We start from the raw sequence: 21,123 nt of genomic DNA, 5'->3' as shown, positions 1-21,123 counted from the left end.
TTTTGATTACAATTTAATTTTTTGTGTTATTTTTTACAATTTCAAGTTCTATCGGGCTTAAAAAAAGACCCTATATTTGCATGTATGAGAAAATAATATTGTTGGTTGTAAATAAATTTATTAAAGTTTTTAGTTTCCTAATTCTAATTTTACTTGAACTTAGTGAAAAAAAAAAGGTGGCCAATTTTATTGTGTCTAATAAACTAATAGTTAATATCTCCACTGTTGTTTACAATAAATGACAAAAGTCATATGGAATAAATTAGGAATACAATATATTCCTTTTCTGAAAAGGAATATACTTTATGTAATGTATCTTTGTAAAAGGAATGTATCTTTATTCATCTTACAACTCATCTCATGATTTTTTAATGGAGTTTAGATTTGAATTATGTTTATGCTTTCTGTATATGTTATGATGTGAAAGGAAGGCCACTTCTTTTACCTCTCAGTATAGTTTTAAGTTAAAAATAAAAGTTATTAAATCAGTAAAACAAATGGAGTGCTTTGTTTGAGTTTTAAAAAAAATTTAAGTTTTATCATAAACTCAATTTTTTTATTTTGTATTATTCACTTTCCTAACAATTACAAATAATAAGTTAATTGAATGGTATCTAACATAACAGGATATGACTAACGGTAAAGAAATAAAGTCTTATCAAAAAATGTCATGTTTCTGCAGAAAAAAATATGGACGACGATCACCATTAAGGTTATTATTTATTCAATTCTTTTTTATAATTACATATTTACAAAATCACAAAAGATTACTAAGATATGAAAAATTTGCTTCTTCTATATGCAGGTAATTTAGTGTGTTTCTTTCCTCTTAGAGCAACAGCATGTGGAAGCAAAGATGGAGTCCTGACATGAACACCCCTTGCTTTGGGAGTCCAAAATGCCAGTTTTACCATCTCTTCTTGATCTGGCGTCAAGGAAACCCAACCTAAAAAATGTAATATTTATGGTATAATACAGACAAATATTATGAGTTCACTGCTTATAAAAAAACTAATCTTGCTGAACTAATATCTCTTAATTAATAACAAAATTTATCAATAATATAAAACAGAACACTTTTAAAAAATGGATTATTTTCTTTTTAGATATTTATTCAATAATATCTTTTCATTGTCTAGAGATGATTGTAATAGCATATAACAATTTCATTGGGATCAATCAGGATCAATAAAAATATCAATATTTAACATAAATTTATTAGTGTTGTTAAATCAATCGAATTGCTGGACTTAATGTGATTTGACGAAAATGTTGGCTAGTATAATTTAAAAAAAAAACTTGTTTATTTCCTTGGTTTTCTAAAATATTTTTAAACTTGCTGCTGGCCCTGACAAATAATTATTTATCTATAGCTAGTTTCACACAAGCAGAGCAGTTGAATTGTAGTTTTCATATAAAATTTATATTCACACCCCTATTTCCCTCTCAACTGCTTGCTAACCATCCCATTAGCACACATCTCATAGTCACTTCTATGAAAGACATTAAGTAAATTGGTTAGTGGTATTAATTTGTTTTTTATATCCACGTCGAAGGTGATGTTTATCTGGTAATCTACAGGTACTTAATGCCAATTAATGAAAGAGTCAACGCGCCAAGGCCGGATTTGAACCGGCACCACCCCTGCAGACCTAAGAATGGTAGACTTGCGCCTAACCCCTGAGCTACGGTGCGGGCCCCCTGGAATTATATTTAAAACAAGATAAGGGTAAATGACCCAATAATGGACATCTTAAGGACAATTTGAAGCATTAATCGCCGAACAGTCGGTACCATTATGATAAACTTCACTGATTCTGATCAACCAATATTTATGTTATAAATACAAGATAAAATTCTTATAAATAAAAAAAATGTTTTCATAAGTGATTAAATGCATGCATAGTGGATACTTAAATTTCATAATGTTTGAATAGTAGACACTTTGCATATCATCAGTGGACACCTTTTTTTATTTTTATTGCAATATGAAAAAAATTTCAGAGGCATATTTAATCTAAATAAACAAACTTGAAGGTAAAAAAATTTATATAGTTGTATGATTTTCACATATCAACTTATTTTATTGAAAACACACATTTATTTACTTAAATACAATTAGTTTAAAAAAAGGAATAAAGAAAATAGTAAGACATATTTCTTCTATAAGTACACATACATTATTTTACATCATTTTATAAATACACTAGCAGACCCGGCAATGCTTTGCAATTTTCTAGATTTAGGGATGTAGATAGATTAATTGAATAGAATTGAAAGTTTGATGTAAATTAATATATTTAGTTAATTAGACATTGGAGGAGTGATTGAATCAATGAATTATTATATCTATTTAGTTAATTGCAGTAAATAACTCTATTCAAATATAGGGTAAAAATTATTAATAACTCGAACACGAAAACCAATCTACATGAAATTTGTGAGCGGTTTAAAGTTCTATAAACTGTAACAAAGGGCACAAATCAGATCTAATAAAACAAATGTCAACTGGAGGTATTATATAAAACGTTTTCCTGGATGTTCACTTTAGAAAAGTGGTTGATTGTATAGTTGACACCAACTTTACAGACTGATATGGTTATTTTCTTTAAAAATCAAATCAAAATCCTTATTATGTATGATATAATATTAAGCAACAAAACAAAAAACTTTGAGGTTTTTCATAGCATTAAATATTAATTTTACACACCCAATTCTCAGCAGAATAAAGCCTTCCAGTCAAAACAAAAGTAATGTTTCTCTGGTCCCAAAACTTTCCATGATGCTTTGAAAGCTTAATAGTTCTTGAAACATACATTAGATAGTAGCAGAATACAATCTTGCAAAAAAAAAAAAAAAAAACCTTTCTGCCAACTGTGATTCTTATTTTTTTAATTAGAACTGCCAAGTTCAACTCCACTATATTGGGTCAGTGTCCACTATTGGGTCATTTGCCCTATTACTTTACTCAGTAAAGTACATTCAGATCTTAAGTAATAATTCAAAAAGGATCTTTAGAGATATTATTTTTAAAAGCACCCAACAAACTAAAGCACTCTGCTATCAATTTTTTCCAGTTAAACCAATGCTATAATTATATCACAAACAATCTCACCAACAGAAGAAAGTGTGACATCAGCACATGATTCATTTCTATCAATTCCAGCAAATGTAGCTTCCAGAGCTTTTTCTAATCCTGGCCATACTTTTAACCTTTCTGGAGGACCTCTTGGAACAATTGTGAAGCCAGTGCCTAACAATTTTTGATAAACTTCATTCGCTTCTTTAATACTTGTAATGGTTACTGGCAAGGAGGTAGTCGAAAATATAGTAATTCTAGAACAAAAATACACTTTATACTTCATCAAGTAATATTTTATACTTTATACAACATTAATAATAGGAGAGAGACACTTGGTCCAAGCTCAATAGATGATATGCTCACACAGCGCAACAGTAGAAGAGAATAAAAATATGATGAAAAATTTGGAGAATACAAAATTTCTATTCAGAAATTTATTCAAAATCTTGTTTGGCCCAATGTAATTTAAGTTATAACGAGAACCTGGACTCTCATCCAATTACACATTTACATTTTCTTCCTCATTATCGAACATGGAGAAGCTTAGGACTCATACAACAAATAAAAAACATTGTTCTCAGAATTGAAAAATTTATTCTCATTATAGATTTGGAACATTTAGGAACAAATTTGGTTCTGTTTCTATAGTCAAATATGTGTTCAGGAATCATCTATCGAATTGCTAACCAAATTTTGATAACATTTTCAGGGATTTCTGAAGGGGCTTCAGAGGGAGCCCTCTGGGGTCCACCCAGCCTTATGAAGAGGGTACCTTTAATTGGGTAAAAATCTGGCAGTCAAGCGTGATTCTGACCAAATCACCTCCTTGCACAACCGCTGGTCTAGTAACAGTACTTGCTTATAAAGTACTGCACTCCTAACCTTTCATGGGTTGTAATAGTACAGATTAATTTAATGCGGCTTGAACCTAGTTGGTTCCATATCAACTTTATCAGTTGTCCACTACTTTCACCTAAACACAATTTTTTGTGTATTTTTCTTGACACACTGATATTTCTAGAATGACAGGTCCGATTTGGCTCAAATGTGGAGGAAAGTTGAAAACTACTATAAAATGGAAGTGATACCAATTTCATGACATTCTATAGATTAGTTAAACATTAAATAGCTTCCAACTTCTTAATGAAAGGTGGTCAGAAAACACACTTTTAATTCTCCCTACTGACAACAGCTGAATCCCGTTGCTGCCACAAGACAGTGATTTCATTCCTCTCTTCAGGCATTATAACCCCTTTTATGTTATTGTGTAAAATTACATTAAATGATAATAGAACTTAACTACCTCATACTTTTGTTTCCTTCCAAGTAATCTATTCTAGCTAATCCTGCAATAAATATGCTCCATCCTTGTTTTATCAGATAGGTCCTTGGTTCAATAATCCTCTTTGGAAGAGTCAGAGTTACTTCTTCAGTAGTTAACAAGTCTAAAATCTGAAATTAGTCCAAATAGTAACAACATAGTAATTCATTAAAACCTGAGAAATAACAATTAATCTCATCCATGTACAACTAACTATTTTTAGGCAAACTGTGTTTTTCATTAATTTGTCAAACAAATTAATAAGAAAAAATAATTGAATTTCGAATAAAAATTTATGATAGATCAACATTTATGCACTATTTATTGAAAAGATATATCATTTTATAATTAAGTCTATGAGCCGTTTATGGTTACTCCAGGATAATCCTCAAAATTCAACAAAAAGTCTACTGATTTTCAAATCTGTATCCTACTACCAATTTAATGTCTAATAATAATGTGATGCTTAAGATAAAATTTCCTTAGAACAATAAATTAATTTTTTTAATACTATAAAATCGCATTATGGTTTTTTTTGGACTTAAGAGGTATCACAGCTTAATTTCATTTTATGTTTTTCTTAATCTCAATTCCTTCTTAACGGACACCTCTATATATACGGATAAAATGAAGGTGATTAACGGGAAAAAACTCTTCCCTGTAGATCTCCTTGTTATATAGAAGTTTCACTGTACTACAGTCCTTTACTAACTGAGCAACCCAGCTCCTCTAACATCTAACTTTTAGCTACTCTTTTAGCTATAAACTTTATTACTATTATTGATAAATTGTCATTTACTGATACATTTATTTTCTTTTGACCTTGTTCATTGAAAATGTCTGCAAGAAATTAGAATGAACCAAATTATATAGATTATTATATAAAACAATACTTATAGTATTCTAAACCAAAATTCTAAGTTGAATCAGTAATATTTGTTAAACGTCTTCTGTGCATAATAATTACCTGTCCATGATGTAAAACTCCTGGGGTATCATAAACCCACTTTGTGCCAGCAAAATCTCTATCGTTTGGGTTCAAACCAAGTCTCGGTGGCTTGCTTTGGATGCTAAAGTTATCTTTGCCTTCTAACTGTTTCTCATCCTTTTCCTGATGAAAGGTTCTTCCAATGTGTCCTATACAGAATAAACCGATAAATATTGAATAGAACTAGAACTTAATAATGAATACCCATTTTGAATGATTTTTTAAATTTTGTATTAAAGATTTATTTATCAGCAATATTTGGTGCAAACAGAGGGCAAGAAATTTATGTTACACTTTTTTTTTTAAATTTGGAGAAAGTGGCCCAACCAAATGTCACAATAATGTGACATTCCAAAATCATAACTATCATTTAATTTATACAAAACATATGATGTAGTATACATTATTTTTCAAGAATGCGGGTAAAGATATAAGATACCACTTTGAATACACATATGTACAATATATATGTATGGTATACATAATATCCTTATGGACTAATTCAAATACTAGCTATTTTTACTAATGAAGTGATAAGTGATTCAGAAATATGAGAGTGGGAGTTGATTCAGCTGAATCTCTTGGACTAAATGATCTATGTTAATGAATCACATCACAAGCCAGTCTCTTTTTGGTGAAAACTACAATGAGTCATTTTTCTCATATCATTCATTCATGAAAAGAATAGTATTGCCCTCAACTAACACAGTATAGTTGTAATTATAATAAGTAATACTGCCCGTTTCTAACAGTATAGTTCTAATTACAATAAGTAGTACTGCTTGTTTCTAACACGGTATAGTTGTAATTAAAATAAGTAGTACCCCACATTTCTAACACAGTAAAGTTGTTATTACAATAAGTAGTGGAAGATTTTTGATTGACCATGTGTAATATATAAAAGGAAGATGGTCGAGGTACAATAAAAAAATACTCAAATAGTTATTAAACTATTTAATTTGAGCCAATGTTTCTTCACCCCACTTTGCAGAGCTTCATCAGGTTAGTTTCGTTGTTTGTATCTTTTTTAGCCCTGATGCGGTAAAAAAACTCAAATAGCAATTAATGAGGCAATGTTTCATCCCACTTTGCAGTGCCAGGAAAGATACAAACAACTAAAATAACAAAACTAACCTCACGAAGCCCAGGTCCAGCAAAGTGGGGTGGAACGTTGGCAAAAAATGATAGTTTAATTACTATCTGAGTTTTTTCACAGCACCTGGACCATCTTCCTTATATACACTAAGTAGTTTCTAACACAGTATAGTTGTAATTACAATGTGTTATATAAAAAAAAAAGTTGGCCAAGAACATATATCAGAAAACCATCCTCACTGTTTTTATCCTTTTTTTTAAATTCTCTATGAAAAGTGCTTTGTTTTGAAATTGTCCTACTTATGGAACTTTCTATAACTCATACTAAACCTTCAAGGTTAATGGTATGAGAATAAAACTATGGAACAAACCTTTGTTGAAATATAGGTGTATCCAGAAAGGAGATTTTCGCATAGTAAGTGTAAGTAGTATATTGTAACTGATGAAACTGAAACTAGATCCATTTTTTATTAATCCTGACCTATTCTCCAAATTTAGATCAAATCGGTTGAATTATATCCAAAATAAAGGTGTATCAAGAAAATAGTAAACATTTGTAAGTGAAAGTAGAAGACAGAATCTGATGAAATCATTACGAGACCACAAGGTATCAACACTGGACACTCTTCAAAAATTTTATTAAAATTTAATTCACAGTTTGATCTTTTATGCTCAATTTTAAATTGGGGATTGAAACCTTTGATATTGTAAGAACCGACGAACTTAGTAACTTAAAGTCTAAAATGTATATTGGAAGAATATAGTAGACTGTATGAAGTAGATTGTAGGAAGATAGTCAGGGTGGCAGTTAATAATGGTATCAAAATAGTAAAAGAAATATAATTTATTGTTAATCAACGTTTCGTACCATTTTGCAGAGCTTTGTCAGGGCTAAATGAGAAAACAAGATACATTTTAAAATTAACATAACATTAAAAAAATTAAAACATTTCAAAACAATTTTTAAGTTTACATTATAGAATATAGAGTATATAGAAAAACTAAAATATTAATAATAACAATATGATGAAATATACATGTTGGTATAATAGAGAAAAGTTGTTAATAAATATAGCCAGGTGTGATATAAGTTCTCAATATAGATCTAGACAAATAAATAATTGTACCTTATACACCTACCTCTTAACTATGGAACAAACCTTTGTTTAAATATAGGTGTATCCTATATTTAACCATATTTAAAACTAGTTTTAATGAGTAGTCTCCTACTATTTATCTGTCTAGATCTATATTGAGAACTTATATATATCACACCTGGCTATATTTATAAACAACTTGTCTCTAGTCGACCAACATGTATGTTTCCTCATATTGTTATTATTAATACTTTATTAATTTTAGTTTTCCTATATACCCTATAAACTTAACAATGGTTTTGAAATTTTTTTTTTTTACTGTTCTGTTAATTCTGAAATGTTTGTATCTTGTTTCTCATAAAGTCCTGCAAAGTGGTGTGAAACGGTTAACAATAGACAGTTTTTTGTTACTATTTTGAAACTTTTATTGACCCCCATCCAGGCTATCTTCCTCCAATCTAAACTATATAATTCAAATGCAAATTTTTGATTTCGACGAAATAAATTTTTTCAATTACCGACATGTATATAAATCTTTCCCAGCTTGGGTAGTGAGGTAGCAAAAAATAATAATTAGCACATTACCAACTAATTGAGGTGGAGTTCTATCTTTTGTTTTAAAAAAAACCTTTTGTTCTTTCCTGAGTTTTGCCTCAGCTCTTAACATCATTCTGTCTTTTTGGAGCCTCATTGTTCGAAGATAAAGCCTCCATCCTTCTGGTCTCAAAATAGGGAACTAAAAAAAATATTTTAGAATTAATATAAGGCAATTAGATAAACTGACCACATAGTATGTACGTTCTGGTACAAATGAAAACAGTTACTTTAATTAATGGTAAAAATTGTAAACACTACGATGGTTATACTACACTATCCCAACTTTTTTTTTCCCATTCCAGACATTTCTGCCATATGGATTAGGCAGCAGTGGGACAGTGTACTAGGGTTTCGCATGCCACTACTGCCAATAATCTTAAATTTTTTCTCTAGTAAGCCCTGCACTTAGATGAGTGCTGTTTAGAAGGGGCTGCACCTTATCCACCTACATCTGTCCAGCAGGTCCTAGTGTTCTCATTCAATTTTTCAGTTCATTCTTGATTTGTTTTAATTTATGGATCACAGAAATAAAGAAGGCAATGGTTAGCTGTTGCGGCCAACATATGGTCCACAAATCGATAATTGAAACATATGATTTTTATAACATCAAAAACAAAACAACTTCTCTCTTTTGTTTTTTAAACTAAAAAATAGACAGACAACTTCTTAATGTCCCACTGCATACACATATCTTCTACATTTTCTCCTCACTACGCACTCGTAGTTGCTAGCATTCTGGCCATCTTCGCCAGCTAAATCATCTTAGCCACGGCGGGCGGACTTCTTCGACTCATCCTCCAAGAGGACAAGGCGGGCGGACATACATCCCTTTTGTCGATCTACTTCCACGAGAATATCCACTCAGAACAACCACGACCGGGGCCCCACCAATAGGCCAGTGATATAAGACTTTTTTTCTTTTGTTCAATTAATTTTATTTTGTAATAGTGTTAAGCTTTCTTTCTTTTTTTTTCTAGTTTGTATATTTTGTGTTCCTTTTTATTATGTTTACTTATTTAAAAATACTAAAATAACAAAATTCGGCTATTCTTTTCTTTTCATGGTTGGGCTAGTAAAGGTTCCTTTTGAACCCCTACCCGCCGTAACAGTTAGCGAAACTGTTTTCTTACTTTATAAAGAGCACCACAACTTCTAAAAGCATATACCACACGATTGTGAACACAGCTAATAGCTAAACAAACTTTTAACAGGTTGGGTTTATTGGTTGAAAAATGGCCAACATCGGTTACTGCTTGGTTAATTAGTGAGGCTATCAATCAATAGGAATTAAGGAGACCAATGGAGGATGGTGGAGCTCTATGTCTGAGTCTGTAAAGATGGTGCAAAGACGAAATTCTGTGTTATGGTTATGTTAATAAGGTTATGGCAAAGCTCTTCGTCCATATATTTTTTATCAGTTCTTTATAGACGTTAGGTGAATTAGTTAAGTATTGGAATCATCTGTCAAGTAATCAGGATAACTTGGATTATCTGATATGTGTTCTCCAAGTCACTTGTTCAAGAAAAATTCCAAAAATTGCACTTCCTGAAATGCGGTAATTTATGTATTAATAAACAGTGTAACAGTGAAGGAAACAAATCCACTCTTCATTTATTCATTCCACTTGGTACACCTACCAAAAATATATTGAAGATGATTTTTCAGGATAAAAAACACTTGAACAGGGTTATTGGTGGCTCACTGATCCCTGTCGGTCAAGCCCTTCCAAACGTAAACTGTGTCGTGCCGACCACCTCATTTCATCCATAGATGAACTCCCTGAAGAAGAAATAATTCTCCTCCTCCATCAGACGAGGGAAGTCCGACTCAGCAAGGGTGACTATTCCAGTTTTCCTTAACAACCTGGTATGACGTCCTTCCATGGTAGTGTAAACCAACACCACGTACTCTGGAGTTTCAGAGACAATACACATAGTGTACCGGGAGTCGATGTTCTTCCCACAGCTTTGTAGCTTTCCCGGGAACTCACAGTATCTCGTCAAGATCTGCAAGACCCAATAATATGGAAGGACCCACCTCGATCTCAGTCTTGAATGGATGGTGGGGAAGAACTTCCTTAGAGTGGTGCCCTCCTGGCCAGTCACCGTCCATTCCATTCTTCAATGGAATCCTCCCGCAGCATATTTTTCCATAGGTTTGGGGCTCACCAATCTTCTATCGAAGTCCCTCCGGTAGCGCTACTAGCACCTGTCTTTTGACTTCATATTTAATGATATCCACCTCGAGGATGAGGTTCAGGGGTATCCCTCTGGCTAGCACCTGCACCACCTTAAGTGAAACTGTTCTCTAGGTCTTTGTGACCCTCAGAAAAGCCAATTTCTGTATGGTGGCCAACCTAATGTTCTGGCTCCATTCAGGAGATGCATACCTTAGAATACCCAGGACCAGGCCTTTGTAAATGGTCTTTGTGGCAGGGTACCTGATTCCCCAGCATGCACCCCCTATACACTATCCCAACTTAAATCAAATCTAAAATTTGAAGCAAAAGCAGGGCATTATTAAAAAATAATGTTGCCAGAATACAAAACAAAAATAGTAAATGATGAACATGAAAAACTTAAGAAAAATAATGAAAAATATATAAAAATGAATAATTGGAGAAGTTTGTTGGGGGGTGTGGTCAGCAAAGAACAACATAAAAATATATACAGTATAAAACTCAGTTTTAGGCCTACCTTCTACACCATAACCCCTGATGAAGACCTGAAACTCAGATCGAAACGTCGGCGTAAAATAAATAAATATTGTTTTGTTTATTTATGTTGTTCTTTGCTGACCGCACCCCCCGACAAACTTCTCCAATCATTAATCTACGGTCAATTATCTACACCTCATAAAAATGAAAAATGAAAAGCAAATTATGAATGATTAGATTTGTAACCTTAAGGAGATTTAATGTTGTTCCAGGCCAAGGTGCAGTAGTTGCCCGCTGAATAAGATCTACTGCTTTTACTTTACAATAGTCTGACTGCAATAAAGCATTAAAAAGAGTAGATTTTCCGACATTTGTACAGCCTACCAGATATACATCACCTAAAAGAGAGAAAAAATAATTTATTAAGAAAATATAAAAAGACCTTAAAAATTTTAATGCACACAAATTTAAAATAATATTATCTGAAATAATCCATTGCTAACCTTTGTATTCCCAGAGGTTATGTAGTTTAGTAATGAGTTCTTCAATACCATAGCCTGTCTTTGCTGATACAAGACTGCAATATTTTATGGCAGCGGGTTTAGGAAGTGTTGACCTTAAACTGCATAAAGCATGCTCCATCCAACCTCTCCTGTCTCCCCAAAGTAAGTCGACTTTATTCCCAACAAGAAACAAGGGTCGTCTATATCCTGAAAATCATACATATTGCAATAAATAATATTATCTATAATGTGTTTTATTTTAATACCAAGCATACCATTGAATTTTTGTGATTCTAAAAATGTAAGAACTGATGAAACATTCCTAATATTTTTTAGGATTCCTAATATTACCATAAGTAAAATTGCAGAAGTCCAAAACTTTTTATTAGGAAAAACAAAGTAACCATTCTTCTGGAATTAAAGCATTGGATAGTAAAACTAAACAACAGGGATAGTAAAACTATACTGAATTCCCGCCTGAATGGTGGAGAAACAATAATTTGTCTGGTACCCACCAAGCATTGTCGATGTATACATAAACTTAATGAGTAAATGCTCCCATACCCAAGTTTATTTCTAAAACAAGTAGCTTCATTATGTGTAAAGTACTTCTATCAGACACAATTGTTTAACAATTTGACATTTTCTAGTACTTTTATCAGATACAATTGTTTAACAATTTGACATTTCTAGTACTTTTATCAGACACAATTGTTTAACAATTTGACATTTTCCAGTACTTTTATTTTTAATGAGGTGTTGATGGTTGACTGTAGATTGATATGAGGAAAAGATGGTTGGGTGTGATGTAGGCAAAGATACACAAATAAACGCATTTTATTTATTTGGCTAAAATAAATAAATGAGTTTTGTTTATTTTTGTATCTTTGCTGACCGGAACCCTGATCATATAGTCCTCATTTTGTTTTTAATCATCATTAATATTGAAAAGAAAGGGTGTGTTTGGTAAAAAGCTTCAGAATGAGTAAACATTTTTTAAACTCTCCAAAAATACAAGAAAGTATGAACTGTGTTCAAAGTTCCATTTAGATTTTCAGCTGAGTATCAAGTAAAAATTTGTTTATTGTATTTGAGAATAGAATTTTCTTTTTAAGGTATAAAAATCAACATAGTTTTTATTTATATCTTGATTACAGAGGGCTTGATAAGATGTAGATAAAATCCTCCTCCTGACCTTCCAAGTTGTTTTCAATTAGATTTTACTATTTGTGCTAACCCTAAGAAACAATAATTTTAAAATACTTCCTTTTTTTTCTTACTTGTGGCAAATCCTGTTTTATCATCATAAGTATATAAATAATTCAATTTTTTAAATTCAGAAAACTTAAAGAACATTAAAGATCTTAATAAACTTAAAGAAACATTAAAGATCAACCTCAGAAGAATGAAAGCTAAAATAAGAAGTAATTAATTATTAAAAAGATTTTTCTTTTCATGCTTGACGTTTTTTTTAAATTTCATTTTTTAAAATCATTCTTGTCCAATTAATCCTTTATCTCAAAAACTGACATTTCATATGATACAAAAGAGATAAATCAATGTAAGAAATAAAATCTCATGAAGAGTTATTGTCCATCACTGAAGTAGTTATAGAAAGAAAGACGGCATAAGCTAAAGCAGAGCTTCCATGTGAGAAATATCTAATATAAATCAACAAATTTGTTTTGTATGCACAGATAGTTAAAAGTACTACCAACCATCAAGCAAATCCTGATGTTATGATAGCAAATGTCATTTTACACGATGTTAGAGGCTGAGACAGCTGTCATTATCACTATCACCATTGTTAACCGGCACAGCTGTAGACACAAGGTTGTTAAGGTGACATCTTAACAAACACGTCTGCCACAGTCTCAATTAACACTAAACTTACCGATGATATCGAGTATTCCTGGCCAAACACTGCAAGGCAGATCTGTCATATCAGCAATCAGTAGTACAAGTGACTTAGTGTCCTAGTGAAGGAAAAAAAAAAAAAAATTAACAGCTAATTTTCACAGAATAAAACTTGACTAATAATTTTCAAAAGATATATAAGACATTCAATAAAATTATATATAAGAATGGAGGCTCAAGGTTGTTACCACAAAAAATATAAAATAAAGAATCAAAAAATAAAATATATTTTTAACCTGAATTTTAGATAATAATCTTGGATAAACATCTTGATCAACTGTAACTGAGAGAGCAGTATTGTAGCTTTTCATAAAATGGCATCTTTGACAAATTATTTCTCGAAGATCTTTTTCATCACAGTTAGAGAAAATCTCACTTGGTAGATATCCAGGAATACTGTAGTCCTATAATATTAATGAAAACAGATTAAATTTTATTTATATGCTAATAAACTTACTTAAGTCCAAAAGAGAATAGATTGCCAAACATTTCCAAATTTGGAGTGGCTGGAGCCCTAAAAGTAAATAAGATTACATTCTACAATCATTCCACATAAACAAATATTTTATAATTTTTACAGCCTGAAAATGTTTCACAGAATATTACAAGTAACTCTAGAGCACTAATGGAATATACAAAAGTGGAGCCACTACAATGAATACAACCTCCAAAAAAATATTAAAAATAGTGGAAGTTGTAAGCAATTCAGAAATTGTAAAACACTGAAAATGTTTATTTTCTAATAATTAATATTTATATTTTTTTTTAACATGATTAATAGTAAAAAAATTAACCATATTGGTGGTTATTTGTATCAATACTTTTGTAACATATTTTAGACAATCAATATCGTCAATTTACTGTACTGTATTCATAGCATTTAAGACCACAGGAATTCACATAAAAAAAATCCACACAATATTTTACACTGATTATTGTTCCATATCCCTTTTGGGGTGGATGGACACCTTAAATAGAACCACAATCTAGCAAGAAAATAAACTAAAACAAAAACCGCATGAATCAATTTACTTTTGAATCATGTGCTAATTGAAAAGAAATTAGTTAATAACATACTCCAACTTAGTACAACCAAGTACTTATTCTGGCATAAGTAAAGATTGATGACTTCAAATCTTTAACACTGATAATTTATATTATATAAATCAATTAGTGGGCATGAAGGTAAAAATAAAGGCAGTAAAAAACATTCAATCTAAAAATTCTCTTTAAAATATATACCTGACAGTGAAGGAGCGCACCACATCCTCCACAAGGTACTTGACTGACAGGCATATTTGGATCAGGTGTTCCGTATTTCCTTCTCCATTCTTCAATTTCAGACTCATCAGAAAAGTCTACTTGTTCTGACGTATATTTCTCATAATCATTCATCCATCTTGTAGTAGAACGAGAGGGTACTGAAAAATTCCAATTTATTATTCAAACCAATATTAATCTCAATATTAGAATCTAACATAATTAATATGGTAACTAACAATCAACAATGGAATCATCAGAAGAATTGGATGAGTTTTCACCAGGGTCATCCTGATTATCTTCAGCTGTAAAAACATTTTCCTCAACAGATCTAACAGTATAAGGCAAATTAATAAGGTAATTATTCTCAACAATTTTAAATTCTTCTTGGGATGGTTCAGAGTTTTCATTCTCAATTATATATTTCAAAGAAACTGGAATTGGATGTTTAACATCATTTTTGGCATATTTTCTTTGTAACTTCTCCTCTCTTTTTTTTTGGAGAAAACCTTTATTATTTAAGATAGTATTGTAAATTATCTTATTCTCAACATTTTCTTCATTCAAGTCACTTGGCTGTTTAGTAGAAGTATGAGACAAATACTTGCTGCTTAAAAACCTATTATTCAGAATAATACAATTTTCATAAATAAATCTATTTCTTCTTAGATTAACATGATAGCAGGTAGTAGAGAAATTATTAAGAGAATGCAGAGCGATCAGTAGATTTTTTAACATTTTGTAAAAGATAAAGCATTTGTGATTTCAAGAATTAATTTCATCTTTCAAAAACCACAGATATTACAAAATAAATTAACAAAACTTCAAATATGAAAACAAATCCATGCCGGTAAATACCGGGATTAACGTCAGGTTATATTTTTAGCACTAGTACAAAGAGACTATCGACGAATTTCTCACATCACAAACCTTTAGTTAACAAATTAATAGAAGAAATCTATTTGTTCTTGACTACACTACAGGGATAGCTACTGGTTTCGAATAATGTATCATATGCCTTTTATGAAAGAATGATGAGATATTATAATGTTTATTCAAATGAAAAAAGTACGCATCTAAACGAACCCAAAATAGCTTTGTTAAATTATCTGATTTATTAAGTTATCTGCCTCATTTTTTCCTCATAACCAGCACTTTACTCTTAGGGCTGTTGATTTTCATCCTTTTACTGAGCAACTCCTCTTCCCATTCCACTAGAGCTTGTTATAATTTTGGATTTGAATCGTATTTTAGGACTTTTTCATTCGGGTATAAAGACTGTATGAGAACGGTTCTCACATTTCATTTCCCAAATATGATCCAGGCAGTTCGACGCATGCAGATTTTGTGGATGTCAGCCATGAAATTAATTAAAATAGGAGGAGGTTTAACCTATCTCCTCTCGCAATCGGAAAAGGTTCCGATTCCATACCATTGATTCTTACCACTGCCGTGGCTCATTGGTAGGCTGACTTTTTGGCCGCTATCAAATCTCGACACAAAAGGCACACCCTTGGCTACAAGTACATTCCAGATTTCTTTTCTTGGCACTAAATCGAATGCTGTGTTCAGATTAAATAATGCGAAATATATACATGAAAGTCTAGAGGTAATTAAAGAAGAGGAGATAGAGAACGCAATCCAGAGACTAAAAACTGGAAAGGCATCAGCGATAGATAGTGTTGCACTACAATATTTAAAGTTTGGCCTGATTTCAAGATATAACTATGCCATATTTGAATCAATAACCAATACACGAAATGTCGATAATTCAAGTTAAAATAGACCTTGCTGGAGGAACGCTCTCACGAGTTAGGTTTTATTTAACATAAACAAAAGTTGAATACAACTGGGGTAAGAACTATTATTTCAACTGAGTTGATAAACCAAGGTTTGACCCAGTCATACTTTATTTTGCAAGTGATACATCATCTACGACCTGCTTTCAAGTTGAAATTTGACTTGAAAGGTGTCTTAACTTGAATTAACACTTAATCTAACCTTCTGTATTTTAGGTTCAACTTCCCTTTCAACCGGTCACGTCACATATGTTGTTTATGAGTACTTGCGTTGTTTTAGAGTAGTTCGAAATTGACCGATAACTAGTCCGAAGGTGTGGTTAGAGACGTCGTTATGAGAAAAGTAGAGGGTATCATCTCCTCCACCTCCAAATTTAAAATTTTGAGAGCATTGAGAATCTGTTTTTTTCATAAGATTGCCTATGCTTGAAATATGTAAAGATGTTGGACATACAAACAAATCCCTAATAAGTTAAGAAGCGCTGTGAAGACTAGTAAAGGTCCTAGGGCCAAACTGAAACGTGGGTAGGAGGCTAATCCGGGTTTGGACGGCGATAGGTGGATTGATGTGTGTAAACTGCGATTGGTGGGATCGTCACCAAACCTTATGGTTTGTTATCGCTTCTATACTATTTTAGAAAAAATAATTTAAGATTTAATGTATTAGATATTACTTTTTCTTAAATCTTTAGCTTTCCAATGATATAATATCGTCTATATACACAATTCAGTACTAAAGATCTCTTTTCCATCTCAGAAGCGAAGGATTTTGTCAAGCGAGTTGTCAAAAGAAAGGGAATTTCATAGAGATGTAGGCAATCCCAGTTCCAGTTCTCAAATTCTTGATACAATTTAAACGTGGGGATCAAGACCTGATCTTGATACGTTCCGTAAGAACGTACCAAGCCATGCATTTCAAAGCATTAAAATTATGCATAGATTCTCTATATGCTGGTTTGGTATATTCCCTTCTTAATGTTCTTTCTTAAAGTTATGTGTGTGTATTTCTCAATTAAGTCGGTTCATCGATATAAAAAAAAATACTAAAAGCTTCCGTTAGTTCCTTTAGATTCTGATTAAATATATGATGTTTGTTTACATCAGATGTTCACCATAATATTTGTATATGACGTTGGATATTATGTTATTTGTTGGGTGTTATTATCATAATCATAATATATGTGATAACAGTGAGGAAGTGAGAATGCTTAAGCAGGACGAGTTTCAAACTATGCTTTATGTTGAAAATCGTTTTTGATCAAATATTCAGACTGATCACTGCTAAATAAATATTTTTCGATCAGAATTAATATTGTAATAGGTGCTCTACTTCGTTTTATCTCTCTTTAGTCGCTCCCTAGAATAAGAACTTTTTTTTAAAATCGATAACACGAAAACTATAATATTAAGAGCGTACTTGCTTCAAGATATAATAAGGAACATTTCCTGAAGACAATAAAAATGAAAAAAAGAAAATTGAATCAATCTATTTTAATTACCAAAACATTTTGATAGATAAATAGCAAGAAGTCTGGAGAATGTCAGATTTATGGACGAGATGTAATATCCTACCACAATTTCAGAGGTTCAAAAATTTTGTATGATGATTAGACTTTGTTAATAATATCATGTGTATATTTTATAATGATAAATCTGTTTCTCTGATATCGCTTAAACTTCGATTATATCAAAGAAAAGAATATATTAGTATCAAATGTGAGAGTCCTCACACGGATAAACTTGTTAATTTATATTACAACTGTTATTTCCAAAAGTTTGTTGAGGGAAACGGTAAACTCTAAAATCTCCCAACATTTTTAGCTAGATTTCTTATCTTACAGGAAGTCGGAAGAGAATTCCCTGAATTTGTCCTTTTCCTATATGTTTATAAACTGCGTTTGTAAGAATTTTGAGTAAAATAACCACTTTGAGTAACGTTTTCCCACATTTTTCAGAGTTTGAAGTAGAGTCTCAAATTTCTTTTCACGCGGATTGACTTTTATTTCCTGGTCCCATGGAACAAAAAATCGTCCTTCCAACTCTGGTTAGAATAGGTTCTTTACTTACAGGAAACCGGGTGTACCCCCCTCTCCCAGCCCTTCCGATTATCAGAAAGGGTAAAAACCGCTAGGTACGGGAAAAAAATAAATAAGAAAAAGACCATTTTGTGAGTCTTAGTTATTTGGACTCATGAAACCTAAAAACGTATATTTTTACGTTGAAAACTTGGTTTCAAAACTTTTATCGTTGGCAATACTTATTGAATATTTCATATATGTATATATGGGAAATATAGATTTATTTAATATATGTTTAAATACATATATAGGTATAGATAAAAGAAGAAGTAAAAAAAGTATTGAACCAAGAAAATAAAATATATAATAAGTAAAATAAAAAATTCTAAACTTAATTATGATTTTGAAAAAAGAGTTATAGGGTTTTTTTTAAAAAAAAACAGTCATATGTCCCATCCATTTTTGTAATACGAATGATAAAAATCATACTGAGCTAAGATAATAAAATTAATCTGTTTCTATGTTTGATTAGTTGAGAATTTTATGAAATATGTAAGGTATAGGTTAGAGTTTTTTTAGTCGAATAGTAGATTTATTCATGAATTGTAAGATGAAAGCATGTGACAAAATGCCTTTGTTAATTTCAGTTGATAATATCACATGAATCGTTAGTGAATATCAAGTTTTGTGTACTTTAGGATTAAATTAAATGATAATTTCAACCTGCGTATGACAAATAACATAAAAATTATCAGTGTTTTAACGTAAGTAATTTTATTAAAATCTTTAATATTGCTTAGTTGTACCCTCTATCTACATGTTTAGCGCATAAAAAAATTAGTAGTCTATTAGAATTATCTCAAATACTTATGTTGACCGAGAAAAGTTGATAATGAATCATCAAAGGGGTTAGGTTAGTTTATGTGAATTTTAATGTTGATTTGTGATAAATTTTACTAATTTATAAAAACAGTGTCATAAGGAAATAACTGATTAGTAAAGAACTCTCTACATGTCCTTTTCATCTTATTGGATCTCTTTTTACTTGTTCCACGATGTTGGGTTCCCCAAACAGTTCCATCAGCTCCTAATTCCTTCTTCTTCTCCAAATCCCATTCTCCGAGACTCCTTCCCATATCATTCCTCAGTAAGTTTCTCTCCCAGGAGTTGAGCATCCTTCCCGCCTTACTTGTCAAGAGCCATGCTTCACACCTATACATAACCACTGGCCTTACGATGGTTTTGTAGATGACCACTTTCATTCTTTTAGAGAGGGCTCTCAACTTCAATACTCTTTGCAATGAGAAATAATATCTATTTCCTGCTACCATTCGGGCCTCTATTTCGCTCACAACTTTGTTGTCATCAGTAACAAGGCTTCCCAGGTACTTAAACTGGTTTACAGAACTGAAAAAGTGATCTCTGAACGTAACTTTGCTATTCTCTTCCTTATCCTTGAATTTTTTATGTGCATAGCCTTATCTTTATTCGCCTTGAAGCCTAATTCAAATAAATGCTGCTTCTTCGAATTTTGGAATTTTCTTTTAAGCCCTGCTCGGATTCTTGCGGCAATGACTACATTATTTGCATATGCTAGATACTGAAAAGGCCAATTGTTGATGGTTCTTCTTGAATTAGTTCTAATTGGAAAGAATAGCTACTTAAAATACTATATTACAAAGAAGATGAGCCAGAGGATCACCCCGTCGCAAGGCATTCTCTACGAAAAAATCCTGGGACAGCAAATTCCCAAGCTTAGCTCGAAGTACAGGTAGTATTCATTTGCGTCATTTTATCAGCCTAACTATTTTTTTCAGTATGCCTACCTTTACCGTAGCTTTCAAAAGTTAAGTTCTGTTCTGTCCACACTGTCATATGCTTGTTCGAAGTCCACCAATAGCAGATGCATGTCTATGTTATACTCATAAAACTTTTCCATTGCCTGCCTCAGGGAGAATATCTGGTCAACTGTTGATCTACCGGGCCGGAACCCTCCTTGATATTCTCCTATATTTATATATATATATATATATATATTCATTTTCAGTGAAATCTGACTCTTTTATGTAGGAGCACTGTCAGTATTTTATAGGTTGTGTTTAGGAGAGCAATGCCTCTATAATTGTCACACACAATCTTGTCTCCTTTCTTGGATATAGGATGTATTGCTGCTCTTGTCCAATCTTCGGGGATGTTTTCTTTCATCCGTATCTCCCAAGTTAAATCATAAACTTCTTCCCACAAATTACAGCCACCATATTTAATCATCTCTGGAGTGATCACAACTGGCAACTTATGATTCTTAATTAATAGAGGAGATAATAAAACAAAAAAAAAGGCAATCCTTTCAGCACGACCGTCTTTAACTAAGTTAGATCTCAGGCACTTTAATAAATGAAAACCTGATATTTCAGAAAATTTTGGGCCACCAACCGTAAAAAACAACATACTTATTAAAATAAGTTGAAAGGCAAAAAAAAAAAAAGAAAGCACTGGGATAGAGCGGCTGTCCACTTGCACGGAACAAGATAATCTCAAACCACAAACCTAACCGTCACTGTTAAGGCTAATATTAAAACCAAAATATATTATGAGAGATGTTGCTAAAGGGAAGTGTGTGCCATCCATCATTGAATTTTGTCTCTATGCTCCCCGTCACCCCCTTCTCTTCCAATAATTTGTAGCAACTTCTCTGCATATTATATCCTTGATTATGTATCGCTGGCTAATTAAACAATGTTAAGAGCAAGAGTTTTCTTGAGAATATGACGTTTCTTTGATAGTTTTCC

The 21,123-nt window shown here is 31.8% G+C and overlaps 2 protein-coding genes across 5 annotated transcripts in view; one reads left to right on the top strand and one right to left on the bottom strand.

Annotated features, from left to right (window-relative positions):
• Positions 1–701: 701 nt before the first annotated feature.
• Positions 702–15,408, bottom strand: LOC106686743 (nitric oxide-associated protein 1). 2 transcript variants are annotated; one of them, XM_014430218.3, is made up of 11 exons: positions 14,757–15,406; positions 14,500–14,678; positions 13,494–13,661; positions 13,235–13,316; positions 11,341–11,547; positions 11,084–11,235; positions 8,169–8,319; positions 5,371–5,540; positions 4,386–4,534; positions 3,116–3,336; positions 702–946 (listed from the first exon to the last, which is right to left on the bottom strand). In XM_014430218.3, the coding sequence occupies exons 1-11, from the start codon at positions 15,253–15,255 to the stop codon at positions 771–773; spliced, it is 2,154 nt and encodes a 717-aa protein (XP_014285704.1). In that variant the 5' UTR covers positions 15,256–15,406; the 3' UTR covers positions 702–770. The 2 variants fall into 2 exon arrangements, with proteins under 2 accessions (XP_014285704.1, XP_014285705.1); XM_014430219.3 differs by lacking the exon at positions 702–946 and having other exon boundaries at positions 3,162–3,336; positions 4,393–4,534; positions 14,757–15,408.
• A 3,438-nt stretch (positions 15,409–18,846) lies between these two features.
• The window catches only part of LOC106686742 (putative leucine-rich repeat-containing protein DDB_G0290503), a 17,966-nt gene continuing 15,689 nt past the window's right edge, over positions 18,847–21,123 (top strand). For all 3 annotated transcript variants that reach the window (XR_010844695.1, XM_014430217.3, XM_014430215.3), the window contains exon 1: positions 18,847–19,098. Coding sequence is in view for 2 of the 3 variants with exons in the window: in XM_014430217.3 (XP_014285703.1) it covers positions 19,064–19,098 (35 nt within the window). In the remaining variant the exon portion in view is untranslated. The remainder of the gene's footprint in view (positions 19,099–21,123) is intronic.

This window comes from Halyomorpha halys, unplaced genomic scaffold (genome assembly GCF_000696795.3).
Source record: "Halyomorpha halys isolate HHAL.00 unplaced genomic scaffold, Hhal_1.1 Scaffold866.1, whole genome shotgun sequence".
NCBI classification, from domain to species: Eukaryota; Metazoa; Arthropoda; class Insecta; order Hemiptera; family Pentatomidae; genus Halyomorpha; species Halyomorpha halys.
Note: the sequence above shows the minus strand (reverse complement) of the source record. Positions and strands in the feature narration are given on the sequence as shown.